This window comes from Taudactylus pleione, unplaced genomic scaffold (genome assembly GCF_031769625.1).
Source record: "Taudactylus pleione unplaced genomic scaffold, aTauple2 ptg000253l, whole genome shotgun sequence".
In the NCBI taxonomy this organism is placed as follows: domain Eukaryota; kingdom Metazoa; phylum Chordata; class Amphibia; order Anura; family Myobatrachidae; genus Taudactylus; species Taudactylus pleione.
Window position 1 is genome coordinate 6,344,145 of NW_028284655.1, and position 24,195 is coordinate 6,368,339.

General features: G+C 43.2%; 1 protein-coding gene across 5 annotated transcripts in view; it reads right to left on the bottom strand.

Annotated features, from left to right (window-relative positions):
• The window catches only part of DDHD2 (DDHD domain containing 2), a 107,198-nt gene extending 93,156 nt beyond the window's left edge, over positions 1 to 14,042 (bottom strand). Inside the window, exons 1-4 of one of the 5 annotated variants that reach the window (XM_088480400.1) lie at positions 13,914 to 14,042; positions 10,720 to 10,801; positions 7,435 to 7,831; positions 156 to 351 (exon numbers count right to left, since the gene is read on the bottom strand). In XM_088480400.1, the coding sequence (XP_088336526.1) occupies positions 156 to 351; positions 7,435 to 7,764 (526 nt within the window). In that variant the 5' untranslated portion in view covers positions 7,765 to 7,831; positions 10,720 to 10,801; positions 13,914 to 14,042. The other 4 variants (XM_088480398.1, XM_088480399.1, XM_088480401.1 and 1 more) reach the window with 4 other exon arrangements.
• Between the last annotated feature and the right edge of the window lie 10,153 nt (positions 14,043 to 24,195).

The window sequence follows — 24,195 nt, forward strand, 5'->3', positions numbered from 1 at the left end:
CTGGTTCTATCAATTGTCTTAATTATCATGCAACATAAAAATGCATGCTTCCTGTATTATACAAATCCACTATGCCCTCCCTGACCATTTGTACAGCCAATCCTTATTGTGTTCACCAATGTATGTATAGTCTGAGGTTCTCTCACATACTGTACCAGAGCAGAATGCAGCCTCCAGTTTGTCAGAATCCTCCCTGCTGAAGGGATTCCAGGACCCTCTGTCATCCTGTATCTTGTGGTAGAACCAGTGAGGAATCACTGCTTCATAGGTCATTGGGGCCTCCATCGTGTCATTGGTGATTGAGGATATGGAGGATGGAGACGCCTCTGGTTTTCCTTGTGAAGCCATCTCCTGTAGCAATAATAAACAAATAGAAATCTAAACTGAAACAGCACTTACATTCACACAGAAGCCACAGTATATGCCGTTCCCTCTATCTAAAATACTACTTTAGACTTTGTCCCCTCCCAACAAAGGTATGATGAGATGGGATCAGCTGGTAAATATGACCTTAGGTGGAGCTAGATGGGAAAAATTACAACAATTGGAGGAGATTAGATAACAACCGATAAAAGTTTTGGCTAGGAAAAGAACATGGACAACCAATTTAGATTTATGTTCACAGGCTGGAATTACAGCCAAATCTACACGGATGGTGCGTAGTTACTGAAACAAGAATTCATGTATTCTAATGGGAGCTGCCATTTTCAGTGCACACAGCTCATTTTCTGCTTCTTCTTCATAACCGGCATCATGAGTGTCTATTCTCATCACAGTCCTTACAGTTTTAGAAAATATAAAATGTGATATTCATATGAAAGACACTCTTAAAGATCCCATATCATAACATAGAATCTTATTTTAAATTAGATGTCATTTTCCTTACTTGGCAAAATACAGTCTAATGGTGCATACACACGATCAGATTTTTTCTTCAGATATGGACGATAACGATTTAAAAATCGTTCAGTCGTTCATATCTGATGGAAAATCGTTCATATCTGACATGCCTGAACGATGGACGATCAACGATGCGCGTTCCCGTTTGTGAGATAACGATATCTGACATCTGATGGGTTTGCAGTCAGACTTGGACGATTCCATTCATTTTAATGCAGTCAAAAATCGTTCAAAACTTTGGTCAAATCGTCCAAATCGTTTAAATCGTTTAATCGTTCAGTCGTTCATCTGACAAATCTGACAAGTCTGACAAATCTGACCGTGTGTACGCTCCATAATTAGGAATTATAAATTCAGGAAAAATACAAAAATGTTACAGCATCTTCTCACATCAACAGCTAGGTATATGCTGCACAGGTTGTTGATGTGAGAAAATGCGCTAACATTTTTACCCTGCGAACAAGCCGTGATCTGGTTTTTGTGCCTGGATAAAGGAGCAGATGGATCCGAAACGATCGGCAGTATATGGCATTGTGACTGACCAGTGACGACTATGTCTTCCACAACCTCACCTGTGTAGCAGAGTTTGGCTGTTCCTTACCCAGTTTAAGCCTCCTACACAGCTGTTTCTGTTTCAGTTAATGACTGGGTTTCAACCTACATATGAAAATGATGATCACTATCACCTGTCTGGTAGGATTGGTTAAGCCAGAGGTTCTCAAATTCGGTCCTCAGGACCCCACACAGGTCACGTTTTGCAGGTCTCCTGGCAGGTGCACAGGTGTAATCATTACTCACTGACACATTTTAAAAGATTCACAGATGGAGCTAATTATTTCACCTGTAATTCTGTGAGACCTGGAAAACATGCACCGTGTGGAGTCCTGAGGACAGAGTTTGAGAACCTGTGGTTTAATCATACACCTGACTATAATCCTACTAAATTCCTGACTTTGTGCAAGTGTACCTAGAAGAATTGATGCCGTTTAGAAAACAAAGGGTGGTCACACTAAAAATTGATTTGATTTAGATTTCTCTTCTATACAAATGCAGATAATACCCCCTTGCGCAGAAGAGGAACAGCTACTATTCAAAACAGGTCTTATCAATACCTAAATAAGTCACAATGAAATACAAAAAATAGAATAGTGTGTTCCACTGATGGAATATGCAAAATACTTATAGTCCTTTAGGTCTGTATTTCTTTCTTCAATTATAAGATTCTTCTTTATATGTCATTCCAAACATTCTCTCCGTACATATGAAAACAGAAGAAACAAAATAGCTGATAGTGTATGGACAATATATCTTCATAATATACTACATTATTATATGGGGTCTAAATGATCAAATCCGAAAAATAATGGGATATGTGCCAATCTATTCGTATCAGGACACCCACGTGTAAAAGCTTATGGTAGGATGCTCACAATGTTGCTTACATCATCAATATTCACCACACATATAATGGTATCTTTAAACTTCTTATTCCTTGGTGTTCAAATGGATTCCTATCTTTATCCTTACACACCACGTGAAATTCGTACTTCTATGATGTGCTTACATGTATGCTTACACATTAATTGCAATGGATCCCTCATATAGCAATTTCTTTAGTATGAATCCAGAAAAGAAAAAGGAATTTTATTCTTAAAACATTCTTTTACATATCCATACAAGAAGTAACATGTTTTTCTTTTCTGGATTTATAATTAAACGTCTATTACTAAGAAGTTTTGTATCAATCTAGCAACTGAGGTTTAAAGGGATTACTACTAAAGAAACTGCTATATGAGGAACCACTGCAATTAATGTGTAAGCATACATGTAAGCACATCATAAAAGTACGAATTTCACGTGGTGTGTAAGGATAAAGATAGGAATCCATTTGAACACAAAGGAATAAGAAGTTTAAAGATACCATTATATGTGTGGTGAATATTGATGATGTGAGCATCCTACCATAAGGTTTTACACGTGGGTGTCCTGATACGAATAGATTGGCACATATCCCATTATTTTTCGGATTTGATCATTTAGACCCCATATAATAATGTAGTATATTATGAAGATATATTGTCTATACACTATCAGCTATTTTGTTTCTTCTGTTTTCATATGTACGGAGAGAATGTTTGGAATGACATATAAAGAAGACTCTTATAATTAAAGAATGAAATACGGACATAAAGAACTATAAGTATATTGCATATCCCATCAGTGGAGCCCACTATTCTATTTTTAGATTTCTCTTCTGTTTATTCACTTTGCATTTTGTTAATTGATTTAAAAAAACAAACAAAAAACACAACTATTAAACACGCCTATATTTGAAAGCATTCTTAATTTGCAGCATTTTTCCACACCTGTCTAAAACTTTTGCACAGTACTAATTATATATAATACATTATACACACACACACACACACACACACACGGGAAAAAAAAAACAAAAACTCACTTTAAAAAAATATCCACCATTGATTTAATATAAAATTAACAAAGTACATTACACTGGTCATGTGCGATACTTATCTAAAAAGCAGCTAGTCTGTAAATGTCACCATAATCTGGTCCGGTATGGTCGACATTTCGGTCACAGATATGACCATTATCAAGACCCCTCAGCACCAGATACAACCATCATCACATCATGATCCAAACCGGTATTTATCATGATGTGATGATGGCCGTGTGATAATGGTCACATCTGTGACTGAAATGTCGACCATACCAGACCAGATTATGGTGACATTTAAAAAACGAGTTGTTTTTAGATAAGTATCGCACATGACCAGTGTAATGTACTTTGATCATTTCATATTAAATTAATGGTGGGTTTTTTTCTAAAGTGAGGGCTTTTTTTCTTTTCTTCCTATGATTAAGTCACACACCAAAAGATGGGTGACAGTTATTGAGCACCCTGAAAAGTGCATCAGTTCGTGAGTGCATGCTTATGGACATATACAGCGGGCAAAATAAGTATTGAACATATCAACATTTTCCTCAGTAAATATATTTGTAATGGGGCTATTGTAATTACATTTTCACCAAATGTCAGCAACAGAATGGTATTGGAATGCCACTGGTTCAAATACTGACTGCGGATGACCGACTGGATGAAGATCCCGACTGAGGCAGGTAATAGTAATCTGCTCCAGTCGGGATCTTCATCCTGTCGGGCATCCGCAGTCTGTATTTGAACCGGCGGCATTCCAATACCATTTTGTTGCTGACATGTGGTTAAAATTACCTCCCTCCCCTGTCCCCCCCTAACCCTCCCTTAGGGGTGCCTAATCCTAACCCCCCTCTTCCTTCAACCTAAACCCCCTGTTGGGCATTAGCCGGCGGGATTTTTTACCGGCGGCATGGCGACCGCCGGTCATTTAACTACATCCCGTCAGCAACAACTCATGCAATCCACACATGCAAATAAAATCAAACCATAGAGGACATAACTTAATTTATGTGTAATAATGTGAAATAACACAGGGAAAAAGTATTGAACACGCTTACTGAAATGTATTTAATACTTCATACAAAAGCCTTTGTTGGTAATGACAGCTTCAAGACGCCTCCTGTATGAGGAAACTAGTCGCATGCATTGCTCGGGGGTGATTTTGACCCATTCTTCCACACAAACAGTCTTCAAATTTTGAAAGGTTCCGTGGCCTCTTCTATGAACTCTGATCTTTAGTTCTTTCCATAAATTTTCAATTGGATTCAAGTAAGGAGATTGGCTGGGCCATTCTAGCAGATTTCTTTTTTTTCTCTGAAACCAATTGAGAGCATCCTTGGCTGTGTGTTTGGGATCATTGTCTTGCTGAAATGTCCACCCTCGTTTCATCTTCAGCATCGTGGTAGATGGCAGCAGATTTTTATCAAGAATGTCTCGATACATTTTTCCATTTATCCTTCCTTCAGTCATATGAAGTATACCAGTACTCTATGCTGAAAAACAGCCCCACACCATGATGTTCCCACCTCCAAACTTCACTGTTGGTATAGTGTTTTTGGGGTGATGTGCAGTGCCATTTCTACTCCAAACATGGTGTGCATTATGGCATCCAAAGAGTTAAATTTTGGTCATTATCTGACCAGACTATATTTTCCCAGTAGTTCACAGGCTTATCCAAATGTTGTGCAGGAAACGTTACACGAGCTTCAACATGCTTTTTCTTCAGCATCTGGAGTCTTGCGTGGTGAGTATGCATACAGGCCATGGCGGTTGAGTGCATTACTTATGGTTTTCTTTGAAACAATTGTACCTGCTAATTACAGGTCTTACTGAAGCTCTCCACAAGTGGTACATGGCTCTTGGACAATTCTTCTGATAATTATTTTCACTCTTCTGTCAGAAATCTTGCGAGGAGCACCTGGTCGTGGCCAGTTTATGGTGAAATGATGTGCTTTCCACTTCTGAATGTTCCAGTAAGCACTGTTGGGGCCATAATCCAGAAGTTTAGAAATCCTTCAGTAACCAATGCCATCAGTATGTTTTGCAACAATTAAGTTGTGAAGGTTTTGAGAGCTCTTTGCTTTTACAGGTCATAGATGTTTTTTGTGCGACACCTTGGTAATGAGACACCTTTATATAGGCCATCAGTTGGGACTCAACCAGCTTATATTAATTTGCACTGACAAGGGGCAGGATTGCTTTCTATTTACTGATAGATTTCAGCTGGTGTATTGGCTTTCCATGCCCTTTTGCACCTCCCTTTCTTCATGTGTTCAATACTTTTTCCCTGTGTCATTTCACAACTTAATTTATGGACATCTATGGTTTGATTTCTTTGCATGTGTGGATTGCATTTTACACTTTTTATAAATATAACTGATCCCATAAGAAGTCTGTCATGGAGTCGACTAAACCAAAAAGGAGCAAGCTATATTTCTGCAGACAAAAGTACACCAAGCTCTTTTCCACCCAGCAGCTGTCGGCAGCGAGTTTCCTTCTGATTCTAGAAAATGAGAGATCCATAATTATTATTATCATTCTAGCACCCTGCACCTGTTACAACCTGTTCAGTTCCTCTTCCCTGCCTAGGGTGTCGCTCTCTGTTTTGGTGTTTCTAGCACAGTTTGTTGCATCAGCTGAGTGTGTAAGGAGCACCAGAGCAGAAAGCGACACTCCAGGCAGGAAAGAGGAACTGCACGTGTTCTGACATGTGCAGGGTGCTAGAATGAACACTACATAATCCCCTGTTTTCAGCAGCCAGTTTTCTGACACATCCCCACTGGCTAGTCTAGTGCTTTCCCCCACTAATAGGTCATATTTACTTTCCCATAGATGGACAGTACATTGTGTACAGATGATGTCCACCTAATGTGACAATAAATCATCTGTAACAAGTCACTAGTCCATGCAGAGCACCAACACCTGTGGGGTCCTTCCTATCACGTTACACAGATTTGTATAGTGCTGGAAAGATACGCTGAGCATGAAATACTGTAGAAAAGACAGTGATGCTGAGGTCACTAGAAACTAGGTATAGGTAAGACAATTCTGCTCTATCTGGGAGTATTAATGTAACATTGCTTTCTCAGACCAGCTGGATACTGTACATGGACAGAGCTGCTAATATAAGGGCAAAATGGAGACAAATTATATTGAAAACACAATTGTTAAACGGTTACCAACCCATAACTGGGGTGAATAAAAATAGAGGGCAGCACATTATACATCAATGATATTAGGTCTGTCAAAAATGGCAGAATCAATCAAGTCGTTCAGTTCTAGAACTTCTGCACATTTTGAGGAAATCAAACCATAATCGTCAGGAAAGTGACACTGACTGGACGTGTACTGCCGCTATCCAATGATGTGCAGCAGTCACTCACAAACCTCCTATCTGGGAACATTTTAATTTTCCACTCAGGAGTGTTTTCCACCTCGGGCGTCTCTCTTGTAAACAGCACTTGCATGAGTTGGTTGTCTGATAATGAAGACATCAAAGGATCTCCATAAGAACAACATCAGTTAAAGAGGGGAAGTTGAGCTATTTGGTAGAATCATTATAGAAACCTGTTACCAGAGGTATATTATTTTTTTTATGCAATACCATTTACAATACATATGTAATTGGAAGGAAAAAAAAAAAGTTGTTCCTCTGTGCTTTCTTTCTCCACAGAGGGCACCTGCAAAATTGCATTTTCTGTATTCAAACTTGACTTCTATGATACTGTGCATTGCTCTTTCCGGGGTTGAATTTCACAGCTACCCTGTCTCGTGTGCAATCACTCAGGAGAGGTTCAAGATGGAAGCAGCCTACAGTGAGCACATCACAGCATGCGCTTATGAACGGAAGCAGAGTAAAACAGATGTGTACTTCCTGAGCAAGATAAATGACGGCTCCTTCGTGAAATAAATACATGGACGAAAACCAAAAGGAGAAAACCATAAAGATAAAACAATGTACACTATTTAGTGAGAGCTGCAAGTGGCCATGTACAAGCCCATGATTTAGAGTTAAAGATGCCGAGAACTTTATAAAAAAAATATATATAATCCTGACGTACATTAAAATCACAAACCAGGGATTTCTGTAGGGAACGGCTTATTGTTGATGTGTGGACTTGGACGCCCATCTTAGACACAGAATTCTGGAGATCTTTCAGGGTCAGCAGTGGCTGCAGAGTGACATCCTCTACCAGTTTTCTGCGTGCTTGGCTGCAGAGCTTGGGAGGGCGCCCTGATCTGGGCAGAGTCTTGGTGGTATGATGAGTCTTCCACTTCTTAATAATAGAGCACACTGTGCTGACAGGGATAGTCATTGCTTTTGAAATTTTTTTATAGCCTTCTCCTGCTTTATGCAGCTCTACAACTGTATCCCGCACTTCTTGAGAAAGCTGCTTGGTCTTCATGGTGGCTCTAGTTGATCACTATGGAAGTTGGTACCTTGAAAGCCTTTATGTACCCGAGGTAACTTATCTACAAGTTAAACAAACTTTAATTACACAAAGATGGGAACTATATTACGAATTTGGTGACCTTTTTACATATAAGCATCTCATCTGGTCTTCAGACACAAATGGGTTGAATTCTAGTGAAGAAAAAAAATGTTATCCCTCCAAGCTAAAGAGGTACTGCACTACCACCCCCGTTTCCCCAAACCAGGGCATTGCCTGTTAGTATGTAACAATACGGGTACTTGCAAGGGAGAGACCACATGCTCGCTCCCTGAATGGTTCCATTCTGTAAAGAATGAAATATAGTTTTGATCAATCAATACCCAGATTACATTTTCGGCAAAGTCCCATAACCTTAGTGTTTGCTAACCTCACAAATAACAAGGAGAGGACAATTGGGTGCCCTCCAACAGGAAGGTGGAAAACCACTACAATTGCCCACTCTGATTAGAATTTCTTGATCAGAAATACACAAATCGCTCCAGAGTATCATGACAATTAAATCAAAAGTCAAAACATTAAACTGGAAATTTGTATTTATCGATTATCTAAGTTAAGTTTAGTTAGAAATATACAATGTCACAAGAAATAAAAGAAACAAACTAGTTTACATTGTATTCTTGTCAGGACAAGTCTGTGTGTATACTGAACATTCTTAAATTCCTTCACCATTTTTCCGATTGCACAAATTTGACATTAGTGTAGTCTGTTCTCTTCTCTACTCAGTTTATAGAAGCTCCTTAACTCAAGAGCTGGGCAATCCGACAATTCCCCGATTAGGCCGTAAACGCCGGTCGGGTCTCACATTGATTATAGTTTGCAGTATCCAATTTTTTTTTTTTTTTTTTTTTTCAAACAAGCCCGTTAAACTGATACTGCCTCTCCAGTGCAATAATACAGTAAAATTTGCTATTTGGTCACATATGTAGAAAGTAACACTGGACGTGGTCTGGCTGTTCAGGACACAAGACCAGCATCTTGACCACTGTTAATGCAACAAAAAGACGACTGTGTGTTCAGGCCAATAGTGCTGACTTCTGATTGACTATACAGGTTGAGGCTCCCATATCCAAAATGCTTGGGACCAGGGGTATTTTGGATGTCGAAATATTCCGTATTTTGGAATATTTGCATACCATAATGAAATATCCTAGGAATGGGACCCAAATCTAAACAGAATGCATTTATGCTTTATATACACCTTATACATACAGCCTGAAGGTAATTATGTTTCATATAAACCTTATACACAAAGCCTGAAGGTCATTTTACACAATATTTTTTATAATTTTGTGCCTTAAACAAAGTTTGTGTGCATTGAGCCATCAAAAAGCAAATGTTTCACTATCTCAGTCATGCTAAAAAAAAAATTCTGTATTTTGGAATATTTGGATATGGGAAACTCAACCTGTACCAGCATGCTTGAGAATAATTCAATCAATTAATTTGGATCTATTTGAAGCCACAAACACTGAATATCTGGCAAATTGTTTTATAAACACTGTAAAATTGCACCTTATCTGGCTAGCATTACACTGGTAGGGCACATGCTTGGATTGAAAACTTTTTGTCATGGACAGCAGGCTAACAACATAATATGGTTCAGGGTGGGCCCATTTTTTTTTTAGCTGGATAGCTCAAGCTCTTCGGTTGATCATGTATGAAGTACAGTCTTCAGATCTGGTCACAAATCTTCTATAATCAGAGATTTGTACTTAGCACTATGTCTTAAGGACAAGTCTTCTTTGCAGGCCTAGATCTGTTGCCTAGAGGAGCGGCTGCATTGTATCCACCCATAACACGCAGGAATAATACACTGTAAACTTGTACAATTTTTCAAACAAAGATAAATCCTGTCAGGTGCTATTCAATCAAGTTGCAGCTTAACATCTGCTGAAATGATTTTATGTAAATGGAATTGCATCACAGAAAGTACAAAAGTAAAAAACAAAAAAGTAAATTTGGGACAAGTAATTATATTCTTATGTATAAATGATGATCATCACTTACTGCATTGCTCCTCCACTTTTCAGAATGAACTGACTAGTTAATTAAGGCTTCATATATAATTCCATACACATGCTAAAATAACACAGCCACCTAAATAGGAGCCGTCTATATTAAAAGGTTCCGTCAAACTGTAACCCATCATCCGTACTCCCGGGCCCTGAGCATTCTCTGCTACCGTTGTACTTCTGCTTATTCTACAACAGAAGGAATAGGCCTAACTCGACCAATCACACATAAGCTGTCACACTAAGAACCTGATATAGAGTTGAACATAAAGATGTCCTGGTAACATAAAAGCACATTTGTGCTTCCAGTCTACATTGTGAATTGCATGCACCTATCCTTATCAGAACAGATGTAACAATCATCAACCCCAAAACTCACAACCATTATATGCATGTCACTTCCAGATCCTCCACTCCATGGGTAAGTGGCTGCAAATGTAAAGGGGCATACACACTAGACAACATCGTTTAGTGTGTCCCCGGCTCAATGTTGCCCGAGCATGCAACAACCTGGCAATATCGTCAGATTGGCCTGCATGTTCAGGCGATGAACGACAAGGACCAACGTCCTGCGGCAGCACGCATCGTTGGTCGTTATCATTCATCGCTTTTGCATACAGACTGGCTGATATAGTGAACGACTGAACGATAACGTTGTCGTTTAAAAAGGTACATGCAACTTTAAATATGGATGTATAATGTGTACATGCGAAGCGCATTAGTTTTGCGCAAAGGCACATCATCATGTCGCACAAATTCACTTATGTGAAAGTGTAGATCAGGTCTTACTGTGAGTCTGTAATAGGATTAGGAAGAAAGGTGAATGCTTGGAATGATAGTGATATTTCCTTGGAAGTAGAGAAGGGGGTTATTACTGTAGATGACAAAGACCCACCTTAGCAGGTGGTTTTATGGAGCAACAGCATGCTGATAACACCAGAGGGCCGCTGTTTGAGTCAGGAAGTCAGCAGGGATATCTAAAAAGGTGAAATAAAGTGATACACATTATATACATATTGGGACGAAACAAGGTAGTGAGAATCAGTGATGTGCTGTGAAGGCAATGGCTGGGGAGGCACCCATGTATAAAAATACAGTTTTTCTATCAAAACTTTGGAGTATGACAGGAAGTATGATAGGGGAGGGAGTATGACAGCCTATTCTGACATCCATGATGTCCTATTATCTAGGTGCAAGTATGTGCCAACAGGTGCTCATCTCCCTACAAGTTCCACAGAGGTCCTTTAGAGTAGTGGGACAAGGTGATGAGAATTTTCAGTATAGGTTAGGTGCATCCAGGATTTGTCAGTAACAGGAGACTTTACCTCCATGACATGCATTTGTAATGTTAAAGTTTGAGTAGTACATTGTCCCTGAAGGGTGTGGATTGAAAGATCTACAGTAAAAAGGTCGACAATGTCCAGGGGCCAAATGTAATAGGGTGAGAGTTCAGAAAATGTGAGAGGAAAACTCTCACATATTTAAACTCAGCCAATGTAATAAAGTTACAGAACATGCAAACTTGCATGTTTTTCAGACTCAAAAACTCTTAAGATTTAAACTCTCATCCAGGTGTTTCCCGTTTTGAAAATACAACTCGTTCAATGTAGTAGTGTGAGTTTTACTGCTACACTATCACATTTTCTAAACACTCACCCTATTACATTTGGCCCCAGATGTTAGAAAGTCAATAGGTCGACAGGGACAAAGGTCGACACACTAAAGGCCATGTAAGAAGGTTGACAGGTAAAAATGATCGACAGGGTCAAAAGGTTGACACTTATTTTTGCTATTGTTGTTTTCTAACCCTAATCTTCACCCTAACCCTAACTCTTCCCTTGGTGCCTAACCCCAACAGTCGGGGTAAGTGCCTGACCATAACAGTTCCTTCTAATGCCTAAACCTAACCCTCTGGTAAGTGCCTAACACTAACAAAATATATATATGTCGACCATTTTGTGTCAACCATTTTGTGTCGACTAATTGTACCTGTCAGCATTCTTTAGTGTGTCGACCTTTTGTCCCTGTCTACCTATTGACTGTCTAACATCTGGTGTATTTCTAAACATTGTCAACCTTTTTATTGTAGATCTATAGACCGGATCCCGTCCCTGAAAAAGTGCTGTAAACCAATTAAATGGGCTGTACATATTTTCTCCAGTATATTAGTGTCTAGGAATCTTCAGGTCACTGTAGGTAGGAGGTTTAGAAAACCATCAATGGGGGTAAACTGGGGCAAGCAGTGTTGAAGACATTATTGCATTATGTGGAAAATCATTTTTCAGACCTGCATAAGCCAATTCCAGTAAAGGTTCGCGGAGAGGCAGGTAGCACGTCTACTGAGCAGCCCCTATCAGATTCCACCCTCCATTGTGATCGAGAACCAAAGCATCTCCACTTTTTAGCAGAGGGCCAAAGTGTGGGAACTATGAAAATGTCTGGCCAGGAGGTTATGGCTCCAGTTTGACCAATAGTGTAATGCCAGGATCAATAGTGCAACAAATCTTGGACTCTTAAACATGGCTGGTATGTGCCGACCTAAAACAGGGAGGACACCTGGGGAAACACTTAACAGCTGAGACAGGGCCGGTTTCACCTATAGGGTGGTTACGTGGCCAAGTAGAGCATCCTGGCTCAGCCACACCAGTGACAGGCACATGTCCTGGCCTGGAGACTCGCACAGCAGGCAGTGTTACTGGCGCTGGTTTCCAGCACCACTCTGCACTACAGTGAATAATCTTAAAATAAACTACAGCTCCCAGCAGCCCTTACTGCGGGGTCGAAAGGGCTGCTGGGAGCTGTAGTTTATTTTGAGCGTCTTCACTGTAGTGTAGCGCGGTGCAGGGTCAGCCCTTTAAAAAAAACAAAAAACAATGACCCAGGCTGCCCCAGCAATAACCTGGGTTATCCATTTAATGTAGAAAGGGTATAAGTCGCACTGCGCATGTGTCAAGGTACATTACTGTAGTCGCTCGCAGCAATTATTTATTTGCAATGTGATTGACAGTCAGGGAAAGGTAACAGGGAATGGTGGCAAAGAACGCAGGCGTGTCACACCCTGCGACTACAGCCATTCTGCGGGGCCATAGGCTTACTCAGTACTGCAACTATCGAATGATCTGCTGCGTCTTTGGCGACTGTGACATTTGCAGCAGCAGCAGCATTAGCGTATAACTCTGAATCAGGCCCATTGTTCTTCAGTGTAAAATACATGATAAAGAACTTCAAATTAGCCTTTTTTTTTTTAGTTTTTACTGAGGTTTTCTCCCCCCCCCCCCCCCCAATAGACAACTAATCCTAAAATGCAAACCAACCCCCCCCCTCCCTCCCACCCCGGAAAAAAGAAAATAAAATACTACCCAAACAACCAATGTGCCTCTTTGTGTTTCTGTGATTTAAAATGAGGTTTGGCTAAAGTTCAGGACAGGGGGTACAGGTATACAGATAGATGTTATATTATGAGTTTACGTATGTTATGTACGCCCCGTATTCTGAACCTTTACCCTGATGTTTATCTTAGTACTTTTTTTTTTTTTTTTACACAACAATGACCAAAGGTCTATGCCATCAAAAGGAATGGATGAAAGTAACCCGCACAGGGTTAGGGATATATATCTATATCCACTCTGTTCTGAAGTTATTCAAGTCTACAAACCTGATATAAAGAAAACAAAGTATATTACATCAAATTAATTGAGTAAGATTAGTTAGACAGCTACACAATGTACAGGAAAATAAAGGATACATAGATAAACCGCTCTGTAATCACACCAAGGGCATTAGGGGGTTTATTAAATATTTAAATAACACAATTGCTGAAAATGCATAAGAGCAGCAGACAGGATGGGCCAGGCACATTATGTAACCAGCAATGACACTGTCACACTGCCTGTGGGCCCCATCGGTGTGTGCCCTGGTGCCAACTATGTAATCCCCCCAAATAACACTAATCCCTACCAGCCAGTGGCAGACACACCATGCACTGCAACATATAGCAGCCAAGGGGGCGCATTAAAGCCGCGACAGGTCACTTACTGTATCATGGGGGCACTTACCCCGCTGGTATGGGTACAAACAGAAGGCACTTACCCCCAACAGCGTGCTGCCATCTGCCGTTCTAATAGACCAAGCTCACCCTCAGCGTCTTGTGACGTACACGATTCTGGTGGGCGGGGACTGTGGCGGGCGACCATGTGATCCTGTAAAGTGTGATCTCGCGTGAAGGGGAGAGGTTGAGGTGCAACCTCGTGAGATCGATGGTTTTTGGGGTTGTTTAGGCTATCATCATGGTTCGGTCACGTGGTGGACACGTCACAGAGGTCCTTTAGCCACATAGGAAATAGCAGCAACCCTATCATCATCCCTGTCAGTGAAGAGTGGGGACTAGAGATTAGATAGTCACTGGCAAGGTGGGAGTGAGTTTAGAATGTGGAAGCATTATATATATATATATATATATATATATATATATATATATATATATATATATATATATATATATATAAGTAGCAGAAAGACAGCGGCACTCCAGGACTAATCCCATGCAAAACTTTAATAAGTGCCAAAAGACGCCAACGTTTCAGGATCGCGGTGGACCCTTTCCTCAAGGCTGGCATGCAAATCAGTTAATACAAACATTAAGACAGATATTGTAACAGTCTTACCTTAAATAGCATCCAAAAGTGGACACACAGAATTGTTTTTAGACATAGCAACATTAGGAGTCAATTTAGTACATATAACCATCTACTGAGTCTTTAAGCCTTGACAGTCCATGTGGGTTCACTTTGAGTTGTAATTTTATTTATTCCCTTGTGTTTGCCCACAGTGGAGCTTTATATTTGTCTAACTGTGACTTTCTTTCGTTGACAGCTGGCAGTGGGCCGGGGAGACGCGTCTCCGGAGAGGTGCATCGGTTGCCCAGCAGCTGATGTACGCGGGAGTGACGTCATTGGAGGGGGACTCGGGCGCCGCGTGAGATTCCCCGTCCGCCCTGGCCCGCTCCAGCGCCAAGGAAGGATGCTATTTAAGGTAAGACCGTTACAATATCTGTCTTAATGTTTGTATTAACTTATTTGCGTGCCAGCCTTGAGGAAAGGGTCCACCTTGATCCTAAAACGTTGGCGTCTTTTGGCACTTATTAAAGTTTTGAATGGGATTAGTCCTGGAGTGCCGCTGTCTTTCTGCTACTTTTCCTACATTTTTGCAGAAGGCACCCAGGCAACATTGATTTGTATTCAGTGTGAGTGCCGGTTCGCACCTGGACTATATATATATATATATATATATATATATATATATATATATATATATATATATATGTTTATTTTTTTAAAGCCAGTTTCCTATTTGGGCATAAGTAATGTATACTTTTGATAGGGGAAATTAACTCAGGACACTGATTTTACAGCACATGATCCCATAAACAGGTTCTCAAACTTGATCCTCAGGACCCCAAACAGTGCATATTTTCCAGGTCTCCTCACATAATCTCAAGTGAGATAATTAGCTTCACCTGCAGATCTATTTAAATGTGTCAGTGAGTGATGACTGCACCTGGTCGCCTGCTGGGGGACCTGGAAAACGTGAACTGTGAGGGGTCCTGAGGACCGAGTTCAAGAACCACTGTCATAAACCAGAGGTTCCCAAAGTCAGCCATTACAGTCCACATTTTAAGGATATCCAATGTTGAGCATAGGTGACTTAATTAGTACCTCAGTCAATTTGATTTAACCATCTGGACTCAAGCATGGATATCCTTAAAACCTGGACTGTAATGGCGGACTTTGGGAACCTCTGGTCATAAACCATTGTTCCCAACTCTACTGAAACTCTCAGGATGTTCCCGAATTTTTGGGAAGTCCCATGGTCTTCCTGGAGAGTACAGAACCCTCCCTCATCCAGCATATATTTCATTAAAATCAGCTGGACAGGGACGTCATGCTGCTGCTGCAATTCTCATTCTTAGTTCAGTATGGTGTGATACTTGGGGATGTTTCCCGGAGAGAAATCTATATAATAATGGACTACCACCCACACCTAACGGTTCCCCCTGCAGCGACTGGACAGACCAGCCTGTGAGGATGAAGGACCACTCTGTGGCAGGAACAATGGGGTAAGTATACAGCGGGGACAAGGTAGGGATGAACATCCCAGGAACTGTGGATTTCAAAGGTCTTTCCCGGGAGGTAACGGGGTTGGCTAGCCAGACATGTGCTTGTGGCTGACAGTGACTGCGTCTATAGGCTCCATGTTCAGACAGACTAATTGAACCTGCCATAGAGCTGGTGTAAGCTTCAATGGTGCGACTGATGGCGCGTCTAAAGAAATTAGATTAGCGTTGCTACACGTGGGTGTCTTAGTATGCTCAGAATTGGTTGCGGCATAATGATGAGGGCGTGTCTGCATGCACCTTTGAATCAGGCCCGGTATCTCCAGTAGTATGATCAGCATGGCGATGGGTACGGGATGCCAGCGCTCGGGATCCCGGCAGTCAGAATCGCAACGCCAGCATCTCGACAGGGTTAAGATACCGATACCTGTTGGTTGGTATCCTAACCCTCTCCCTACCCTAACTCCCCCCTTGTGCCTACCCCTAACCCTCCTAGTGTATGGGTGGGCAATAAGTGGCCCACCAGATGTTGTAAAATTACACATCCCAGCATGCCCTGCCACAGTTTTACTTTTTGGCCATGCTAAAAATGTTGCAATGCATGCTGGGATTTGTAGTTCAACAACAGCTGGAGGGACGCTTATTGCACACTCCTTGCCCTAGTGCCTAATCCAAACGCTAACCCTCACCCTAACCCCGCTACTTACCTTCGGTATTCTGGTGGTCGGGTTGTCGGTGTCAGGATTCTGACAGGTGTCGGGATATTGACCGCATCCCGGTGACACATGTATTTCCATTCATTGTACTATTAACATTACAGACCTCTGTTATTTGTGTTTGCACAAACTGACCAATGCGGTTTTCCAGAATATGTTGTGTTCAGCTTGTGGAATCTCGCATTGAGGACTGTGTGTCTGGGCAGCTCATACAATCAACTCCTGCAAGGGAAACCTGTTATTTACCTCCCAGGTAATCTAAAACGTACGTTCTAGAAGTTTACGCTCACCTGTCCTCTGATGAATTACCATGAGGTCAAGAAACGTGTCAGGACTTTATGGTACACCTCAAATTTCAAACCTTGATTCATTGACATTATGTGCCACTCACTTATCTAAGAATATAAGGGTGCGTACACACTAGACGATATTTTAAACGATATTGCCGATAACGACACATCGTTACGTCAATTTAGTTTAATCATCTAGTGTGTACGCACTAAATTGTTAACGGTGCACGCTCCCGCGGGTCGTTAACAATAATCCCAGACATGCCCCCCCCGTGCGTGCCGTCATTAGTCGGCACCGGCAAATGTGTATGCACTTACCGATGCCGGGTCCCACCGCTGACATGATCACTGGGTACGCACATTGTTTAGTGTGTACCCAGCCTTAGTGCAAGGAGCCTGGGCTGTGAAGCCATTTGGAGTACTCTCTTAACAGGGGCATTTCTAGAAAGAAGGGGCCCCGTGTGCAGTCTCCGACACGGGCCCCCTCCTCTCTGTCCGGCAGCGCACTGAGTTGTGCGCAGCTTGCGCTGGAGTTATAGACTCTGGGCACTAGAGTGCGCCCAGAGTCTATAGAGTATGCGCAGGTCACCTGGAAAATGGGCGCAATTGCCATTTTCCCTGTACTGCGCATGCGCAAATGACGGGAAAATGTCCGGCGGCCATTTTCCAGTAGTTTTTACAGCACCGGACCCCTGCGCCGACGTGGGACTCCGGAGAGGTAAGTAATACTATGGGTGCAGGGTGTGCGGTGTGGAGCCCCCCTGGACCCAGGGGCCCATGTGCCCCGCACACCCTGCACCCATTATAGATACGCCCCTGTCTCTTAATTAGGCATTCGCTCCCACCTGCAAGGCTCCAGCTATTTGATCATTATAATAAGATCTTATTGGATGTGAATTAAATCATCTCTACCCTCACATACAGTACAAGGCCACAGGTACGATTTTGACGTTTGGCACCATTTCATATTTTAAGAATCTTATTTTTCATTGTCATAATATTGTAGCTTTTTTTTATACTGGTTATACAGAATATGTATTTTATTGATATTAATAATTAAATACGTGTTGATTTAGTTAAATGTTTAGCACTGCTTCCTAGTTTGCTGTCACTTTCCAGTAACACTGAAATATCTGCAGTATAAGTTTATCAGGAATGACTCCCAAGTGTTAACCATCTTTCTACTGTATGAACTTTAAATTTTTGTTATATTGACACCTACTTTGTGACCCAATTATTGATGCATATCAAGCTTCACCGCAGAAAACAATATGGAATTTTGACTTAAAAAAATATGGGATATTGATACATCGATCTTCAATGTCCAACCCGTATCATATACTGTTTAATGAGATAAAACAGTTCACAAACAAACACAGTTTACCATGTAAATAAATTATTAAGAAACAGGCAGTGTCCAATTCTAAACTAGCATTAGACAGCCTATTCTAGCTTCCTCTATAACACAGAGACCATGAGTTATAGACAGTGGGCCTAATTCGGACCCGCTCGCAAGCGGGTCGATGGTGGCCCAGTGCGCACGCGCGAGCCCCGGAGCGAGCGCAAAAATCACTCGCTCCGGCACTCGCATCTAAAAGGGGCAGCTGTCGATGTTGATTGACAGCTGCCCCGTTTGGAAGGCGGGGAAGGAGGGTGGCTGAGCAAACGGAGGTGTTCCTGCAGGAACGCCTCCGTTTGTGGGCGGCCCATCTGACATCACTAGTGATGTCAGTAGGTGGACTTCCTGCTCTAATAGTGCAGGAAATCCACTGGGGCTTGCGGCAACGAGACCCTACCGCAAGGGTCTCGTCGCAAGCCCGATGGTGGCATCGCGACCATCATTATGGCCGCTCGCATAAGCTGTGGGTGGTAACCCACTGCTATGCGAGCGGCCAAGAGGCCACAACAAAAAAAAAAAACGCCCTGATTCAGAGCGAGCGCTTGCTTTTTGCGAGCGGCTCTGAATCAGGCCCAGTGTGCACTCCCAGGTCAAACCATGTACACTTGGCTGCATTACCGATTATAATACTCAAAATAAGCAGCAAGGAGTCTGCAATTTAGTGTTAGATTCCCTTGTGAGGAGTATAGAGTAGAAGAAAGTTTAATGAGAAGCACATGAGGGAAGAGGGTCCTGCTCGTGAGAGCTTGCATTTTAGAGGGGAGGTGCAGACAAACAAGCATGACACAGATTTAGTAGACATGTAGCAAAGAGCATGTAGTAGTGGGTTATAATGAGAGCTGATAGACCTTGATGAAGTAGTGGGTCTTGAAAGCCCGTTTATAGATTGGTAGAGAGGTAGATAGTCTGATACGGAGAGGGAGAGAGTTCCAAAGGTAGGGAGCAGCACAGGCAAAATCTTGGAGGCGGGAGTGGGAGGAAGTAATCAGTTGTCAGGAGATGCGGCATGCATTTGTTGAGCGAAGTGGACGGGCGGGAGTGTGAAGGGAGATGAGGTCAGATATATAAATGGGAGAGGATTGGGTGAGGGCTTTGTAGGTTAGTGTAAGAACCTTGAATTGGGTTCTGAAGGGGAGCCAGTGTAGGGCTTGAAGGAGAAGGGAAGCAGATGTAGAGGAAGAGGAGCCGAGCAGCAGCATTGAGGACAGATTGGAGTAGAGAGAGGTGGGAGTCGGGGGGGCCAGATAGGAGAAGGTTACAGTAATCCGATCTTGAGATGACTGGTGAGTGGATGAGGGTTTTAGTAGTGTCCAAGGTGAGAGAGTGTCTTATCCTAGAAATATTTTTGAGATGGAAATGGCAGGAAGCGATAGGTGCTAAATGTGTGGTTTAAACGAGAGGGAGGAGTCCAGGATAACTCCAAGACAGCACACTTTGGGGCTAAATAGAGATAGTTGTGCCATCAAATGATAATGAAATTCGGGAAGTGAGGTTATGCAGGAGGGTGGAAAGATGCTCAGCTCTGTCATGGAAATGTTAAGTTAAAGAAAGAGCTGGGACATCCAAGAAGAGATAGCAGAGAGACAGTTGGAGATACGAGTCAGAAGAGAGGGGGAGAGGTCAGAGGAGGAAAGGTAGATCTGAGTATCATCAGCATAGAGATGATATTGGAGGTCAATAGAGTTGATGAGTTCACCTAAAGAGGACATATATAGGGAGAATAGGAGAGGTCCAAGAACAGAACCTTGGGGAAAACCTACTGTAAGAGGTTGTGGGAGGAAGAGGAGACAGAGAAGGAACGGTCAGATAGGTAGGAGGACAACCGGAAGAGAGCAGTGTCGCGTAGACCAAGGGAGTGAAGGATTTGCAGGAAGAGAGGGTGATCCACAGTGCCAAAAGCAGCAGAAAGGTTAAGGAGAATGAGCAGAGAGTAGTGGCCCTAGGATTTGGCAGCAAGGAGGTCATTGCTGACTTTTTCAGAGGGTATTAGCTGGTAGGAGTAACCAGGAAATAGAAGCACCCCAACACCACCACCATGGTGACCCCCGGGCCGAGGACTGTTAGAGAATTTGAGGCCCCCAGAGGACAGAGCAGCAGAAGAAGTGGTGTCATAGGGTGAAATTCAGGTTTCAGTAATGGCTAGGAGATGTAGGGAGTTAGAGATAAAAAGGTCATGGATGGAGACCAGTGACTTAATAAACAGTCCTGGGACCAAATGTAATAGGTTGTGAGTTTTTAGTGCTGGACAAACTCAGACCTTCTCGCACATTTGTAAGGTGTGAGTTTGTCCCAAATCTTGCAAATATAATAGGGTTTGAGTTAGTGTCCCAGTTTGACTCGCATGTAAGCTAAACCTCCAGTTAACTCGCACCTTCTAATCCAACTTTCATTACAATATACGAGTTACACAGAGGCCTTCACAGATCAGTCTGATCCGTGAAGGCTTCTGTGTTAAAAAACATAATTTAAAAAAAAAAATTGATTATGTGGGGGGTGAAGAGATAGGGTTCCCCCGTATTTACATCAACCAGCACAATGCTCAGTAAGCCGGTCCTGGTTGTGGGACAAAATGAGCAGGGGTTCCCTGTATTAGCTACAACCAGCACCGGACTCTTTCTAGCAGGGGTGTAATGCCACATCTGGGGAACCTTTTCACCCGATCCCCCAGCTAAATCATTCATCAACCCTCGCCAGTAAACCTAAGCCTGGGATCTCTGGGGAGGTGGGGAACCCCCAATAAGGGGGTTCCCCCTCTCCAGGGCACTCCAGGCCCGGGCTGATAGCCCGAGGCTGTCCCCGGCACACCTGGGCAGTGGGTGCCTGGTTGATTCTGTAAAAAAACAGATTAAATAATATTGTCTTTTACAGTAGAACTAGAGGTCCCAGCAAGTCTCACCTGCATGTTGGTCATTAAGGGCCACTGGTACCTCTAGTTCACCTGCAAAATAAATATTAAAATAAACACAGGACACACATACCAGGAAAGTACAACTTTATTACTTTTTTTACTCGTACAAGAGGAAGTCCCAGACATATTTAACCTTTATTAACAGTCCCTAGTAAATTTGCCTCTCGTTATAAGAAGGTTGTTCTGACTGAAGGTATTACTGACTCTGTACAGGTTAGGTGCAGCCTTGCATCATGATTCTGAATCTGAGCAGCAGGTAAGACAACAGTAATCGCAAATATGCACTATGTCGCGTATTTTACTCGTTATTGAGGACCAGGGACTCACTTTTCAAGAATGTGTGGGTACCCGGGGACGCGCTCCGCTACCGCCAATCCCTGGGCTTCTGATTGAGTAATTGATGCCCCGGCCACAGGCTATAAAAAGAGTAGGAGTGACATGCCGCTCCGTGACCCGGAATGAAGAAGGCCCTTGAAGCCTGCTTGGATGAAGTGTAAATAGGTGGGTGTTTGGTGTTGCAGAGGTGACTTGTGCTGTAGCGGGTGGGGTGAGCTGTGAGCAGATGGCAGGTGGAGCTACTTCTACGGTGAACGGGTACTGTGCTGTGGCAGGTGGGGTAAGACGTGAGTGGGTGACTTATGCTGTGCTGTAGCGGGTGAAGTCAGTACTTCAGGGGTGAGCTCAGAGGCTGATTTTCCACAAGGCGGTACAGGCGGCTGCCTAGGGCCCGGGGGCTTATAGGGGGCCCGTATGAATCCGCCATCGACATTACAATCAAGTTTTTTATTTTAATTATTATAAAGGATGGAGTATATAACCGGCACCGGGAGACAGGGAGAGGTGAGCTGAGCTAGGGGGTCATCATGTGTGGCATCAGAGTGCGTGTGACAGTCGGATACACCGAATACCCTCCACGATTCATACAGCAGTCTCAGGTCAGTAAAGAACTGGAGGGGTGCCCCGCCTCCCTCCTCTCACTGACAGCCCAGACGAAGCCGCTGCCTCACATGCTTCTCCGAGTCCCACTCGACATCTTACACTCCGCTCCCTGCTTCTCTGACTGCTCTGTAAGTAATCCCTTTCTGAGTTTCACCTCTCCCTGGTCCTACTTGTTACAGATGGTGAGTGGGTGGAGCGTGACCGCCTGTGAGCTGAGGGATCGGGGATGCACACTGGGGTAATATAACCTTTATGGGGCCAAAGTAAGTAAGTGTGTGTGTGTTTGTGCACAAGAGAAGGTTGTGTACGATAACAGACAGCAGGAGGAAGAGGATGTGGTAAAGTTGGAGAGTGTAGGTAAGAGGCCGGGGGCAACATTGATGATGGATGGAGGATGATTGAAGGCAATGAGGTAAGTACAGATGTGCCCAGCTAGTTTATTGCTCCATACGCCATGTAGCGCACCATGCATCTCACTCCACACAGTATGCCTTGAGTCGCGCCACACAGAATGGAAAAAAGTCATAAAGTGTAATACAACTTCTTGTCCACCAGGTGTCACTTTTCCTAACTACACAGCGCATGCGTCAGATTTCCAATGCATTTTCTATATCACCGCCCGATGATTGACAGAAGCTGTGATACGGTTGTCACGACCAGAGTTTCTCGGCATGGTGGTCGACGGGTATTACCTGTGAGGTCACTATGGTGGGGGGCGTCTGGCGGTGGCGCTGGTGTTTGGCGAGGGGCATTGGCTGTGCGTGGTTCTGTGCGGGCATGTTGTCACTTTGGGCTGGTGAGGCCTGGTGGTGCCTCCGTTCCGCTCCGGCATGGGCGCCACCATCTTGCCTCCGGTCACGTGACCTAATCGCCCAATCCCGGTTTGTCACATGCTCTCTCTGGCCAGTCACGGCACAGCACTTGGTATTTAGGGTGGTTCAGAGCCTCACTTCATTGTCAGTGCAACGTGTTTCTCAGCATAGCTCACCATCTGTTCCTGTGAAACGCTACCTACCTGCCTGCTTGTCTGCTCCAACCCCACTGGACTACCCTGCATCCTCCATTACCTTCCCCTTGCCTGAGAACCTGAGTCTGCTGTTCACCTTGCACCTAGCCTCCACTGACACTCTGCTGGATGAATTCCCCTGCCTGTCATTAACTGGACATTTCCCTATTAACCAGAACCTCACACTGCTGGACAAGGCTTTTTTCACCACCCTCACAAGACACGGATACTGGACTGCTCCTATCTGCTACTACCTGGACTTTTACTCATAGCATTCACCTCAGTTCCCATTTGCACTTTAGTACCATCCCTGGACTTATTTTCTCCCATTGTTCATGTCTGCCAAACCACTTATTAAAAGTTCCACGTTTTGTTTTAAATCTGCTTCTGTGTCTGCTCCTATCACCACCCCGGGCCCACAACAAAACCAGGAGTTCACAGTTTGCACTGGCCCCATGGACCCGGCCATGGGACAGGAGTCTGGAACAGATTTATTTCGGTGTATTGCAGGTCGTTTGGAAAACCTGGAAACTATGCAGCACCAAATGGCTCAGTTTCTTCAAGAGATGTCTAAACGACAGGATAATCTGCAAACTTCTTTGTCTACCTCTAATGTAACTATAGTTACCCCTGCTCCTCCGCCTGACAATACTAGTTACAGGGCATCCCCTTGGCTGCACCTTCCTATGCCTAGTAAATTCGCCGGCAACTCCAAGCTCTGCCGCGGATTTCTGAATTAGTGTGATACACATTTCACCCTACAGCCTGATAACTTCCCCACTGCTAGAACCAAAGTAGCTTACCTGGTGTCTCTGTTGTCCGGTCCAGCCTTCGATTGGGCTTCCCCACTCTGGGAGCGTTCAGATTCCATGCTGGACAACTATACAGACTTCGTAACTTCTTTCAGGAGGATTTTTGATGAGTCTGGGCAAATTGTATCAGCCTCGTCTAGTATTATGTCACTGAAACAAGGTACCCGTCCTGTCAGCCAATATGTCGTA